The 3216-nt window shown below is 47.0% G+C and overlaps 1 protein-coding gene across 4 annotated transcripts; it reads left to right on the plus strand.

The window, feature by feature from the left end:
- The first annotated feature begins 227 nt into the window (after positions 1 to 227).
- On the plus strand, positions 228 to 3008 carry LOC111193128 (eukaryotic translation initiation factor 4 gamma 1-like). 4 transcript variants are annotated; one of them, XM_049468253.1, is made up of 3 exons: positions 228 to 379; positions 561 to 2198; positions 2367 to 3008. In XM_049468253.1, exons 1-3 carry the CDS (start codon positions 260 to 262, stop codon positions 2940 to 2942), a joined length of 2334 nt encoding a protein of 777 aa, XP_049324210.1. In that variant the 5' UTR covers positions 228 to 259; the 3' UTR covers positions 2943 to 3008. The 4 variants fall into 4 exon arrangements, with proteins under 4 accessions (XP_049324210.1, XP_049324211.1, XP_049324212.1 ...); XM_049468254.1 differs by having other exon boundaries at positions 561 to 2150; XM_049468255.1 differs by having other exon boundaries at positions 561 to 2150; positions 2415 to 3008.
- The last annotated feature ends 208 nt before the right edge of the window (positions 3009 to 3216 follow it).

Raw genomic sequence — 3216 nt, forward strand, 5'->3', positions numbered from 1 at the left:
GAGAATTCAGGTGTTTAATAGCAAATGACTGAAACAAAGTGAAAAAGGTTATTTAGTGAAATTATTATTTAGATTTTTATTGTTGGCATTAAGCCAACACTGTTCCACAGCACTGAGCTGCTCTGATTGGTTCGGAATCTTGTGTGCTGACAGAACTGTGATGTCACTGTGTGATGTCATATATGGCACAGGAGTGACGGAATTCCGTCAGAAACGTTTCAGTTACTGTGCGCTTCACTTGTGTTTGCTGAGTTTCGAGATGTTTCTCCAGCAAGAGATTAACTCTGATCGTCCGCGATCGAATGTTACTTACCGGGGGGCTAAAGACCACCCTTCCCGGCCCCCATTGGTGCGTTCTGGACCACCGGCACCAATGAAGGTACAGAATTTTACACTTTATTAGTTATGAAGATATCAGAGCTTCTTTTGGCTAAGCTAAGTGTGTGTTCTAACATCATGATTAAGTAGTGTGTGTGTGTGTGTGTGGGGGGGGGTCCTCAGCAGTTTAGCCTTTTCAGTTCTTTTTAACATTAAACGACATTGTTTTCTTTGTATTGCAGAAACGTCCTCAGTACGTTCCCCAGACCCAGCAGACCTCCACTCCTGATCATCGCCTTAATTACAAGCCTCAGGCGGCTGTTCCTCTGGAGCAGAAGATTCAGTACGATCGAGAGTTTCTGCTGGGCTTTCGATTCATCAGTCCCAGCATACAGAAACCTCAGGGATTACCATTCATCCCTAGGGTTGTGCTGGACAAGCCCAATAAAGATCCATTGGACTCTAGTTGGCAGCAGAAATGTGTACAACAGGACAGACAGACCTCCAGACATGGATGGAGACGAAGCACAGAGCCCGACAACGAGCTCCGCAACGAGACGCGTAAGGTCATCAGCGTGTCCCTGAATGTCCAGCTCAACAAGGCAGCGAATGCCTGGAGGCCTGGAAGGAAGAAGAGCGTTGAATGCGGCGAAGTGCAAAAGGATGAAGCAGAAGACCTGAAGACTCAGGAGATGTTGAGATTGTTCCGCAGCATCCTCAACAAACTCACCCCTCAGACGTTTGACAGGCTGATACAGCGCGTGACCGAGCTTGCCATCGATACGGAGGAGCGTCTGAGGGGGGTCATCAGTCTCGTGTTTGAAAAAGCCGTCAGAGAACCTCACTTCTCCGAGATATACGCAAAAATGTGCCACCGCCTCGTAGATCTAAAAGTCCCGACCTCTAAAGACCCGGCTGTTAACGTAGAGTTCAGAGTACTGCTGCTCCATTGCTGCAAGGAGGAATTTAAGAAGAACAAGGACGAGGAGATCATCGAGGAAAAGCAGAAGCAGCTGGATGCAGCTACAGAGAATGAAGAACGTCAGCAGTTAAAGGAAGAGCTGGAGGAGGCAAAGAACAAGGCCCGCCGTCGTTCTCTGGGAAACATAAAATTTGTTGGAGAGCTGTTTAAATTGAGGATGCTTAAGGACTCCATTATTCACCACTGCGTCGCCAAACTCCTGAAGGACGAAGCTGAAGAGAGCTTAGAGTGCCTCAGCAAGCTGCTCTCCACTGTCGGGAAAGACGCTGATGAAAAGGACAAGACTCGCATGGATCATTATTTTACTGAGATTGAGGAAATTGTAAGGGCGAGGAAGACGTCCTCACGAATCAGATTCATGCTGCAGGACCTTCTGGATCTGAGACGGAATAAGTGGGTCCCCAGGAGGGCTGATCTTGGCCCTAAAACAATAGATCAGATCCACAAAGAGGCTGCACTAGAGGAGAACGGCTCACAAAACAAGGTCCAGCAGCAGCAGCTGAGATCTTATAAAGACTGGACCTGTGGACCGATCAACATCTGCCCATCCAAAACCATCAGCAAGATGGAAAAGATTGAGCTCAGGCCCACTGTACGCCAAGAAGAGGTTCCTGTGTCCAGTGACACCCTGGAGGACTCTGAAAAGACAATGAAGGAGACACCTAAGGAAACACCTGAAGAGGCGCCTAAAGAAATATTTGAAGAGGCGCCTAAGGAAACACCTGAAGAGGCGCCTAAGGAAATATTTAAAGAGGGGCTTAAGGAAACACCTGAAGAGGCGCCCAAAGAAATATTTGAAGAGGCGCCTAAGGAAACACCTGAAGAGGCGCCTATAGAAATATTTGAAGAGGTGCCTAAGGAAACACCTGAAGAGGCGCCTATAGAAATATTTGAAGAGGTGCCTAAGGAAATACCTAAAGAGGCCCCTAAGGAAACACCTGAAGAGGCTCCTAAGGAAACACCTGAAGAGGCGCCTAAGGAAACACCTGAAGAGGCGCCTATAGAAATATTTGAAGAGGCGCCTAAGGAAACACCTGAAGAGGCGCCCAAGGAAATATTTGAAGAGGCGCCTAAGGAAACACCTGAAGAGGCACCCAAGGAAATATTTGAAGAGGCGCCTAAGGAAACACCTGAAGAGGCACCCAAGGAAATATTTGAAGAGGCTCCTAAGGAAACACCTGAAGAGGCGCCTAAGGAAACACCTGAAGAGGCGCCTTATGAAACACCTGAAGACACAGACAAGCCTGTATCTTCGTCTGTGCTGAAGGGCGCCCCCTCTGCTCTGGAGCTGCCACAAGGAAATGTCTCTGAAGAAGCAGAGGAGGAACTTCCTGAGGAGACATCAAGACCAGAGAATCATTTAGTAGATCAGACCTCACCTTCAGCTCCAGTGGAACTGACCATGACTATAGAGCAGGAGACCACCAATGAGGAGACAGTCTACAGGAATGATGTGATGGCGTCAGTGAAGAATGCGCTGGATGAACTCAACGTTTTAAAGGAGAATGACATCAGATCTGCTCCAGACAGCAACAGATTTTCCTTTCCGGCTTTAATCGGCGCCGCTGCCATTCCAAGCGCCATTATCTGTTCTGGGCTCCTGCTTTACCATGGTATAAACTGGTTACGCACCCTGGTCTAAACAGCTCTCCAGGACTGTACCATGATTTAAATTGTCTATGCAAATTTTTTTAAATAAAATATATGTTTTGGTTTGAAAGTAAAAAAAAAAAAAAAAGAAATACTGTACATGACAGAAACCAAAGTTTGACACTATAATGTAGTAACTACAACTCCAGAGTGTGTGAGAGTTGTTGTGTTTTTGGTATCATGTGGTTGCAAAAAATATGCTTTGCTCAGTTTGGAATAGAGCTTGGATTGTCTGCCCAAACCCGACCTGACCCGAGACCCGTTGG

This window comes from Astyanax mexicanus, chromosome 19 (assembly GCF_023375975.1).
Source record: "Astyanax mexicanus isolate ESR-SI-001 chromosome 19, AstMex3_surface, whole genome shotgun sequence".
Taxonomy (NCBI): Eukaryota; Metazoa; Chordata; class Actinopteri; order Characiformes; family Acestrorhamphidae; genus Astyanax; species Astyanax mexicanus.

Excerpts from the sequence above, each read along its gene's own strand:
- LOC111193128 (XM_022672473.2), top strand. The coding sequence starts at position 260 with ATGTTTCTCCAGCAAGAGATTAACTCTGATCGTCCGCGATCGAATGTT. Across the intron at positions 380-560 it reads GACCACCGGCACCAATGAAG|AAACGTCCTCAGTACGTTCC; the intron begins GTACAGAATTTT and ends TTTGTATTGCAG.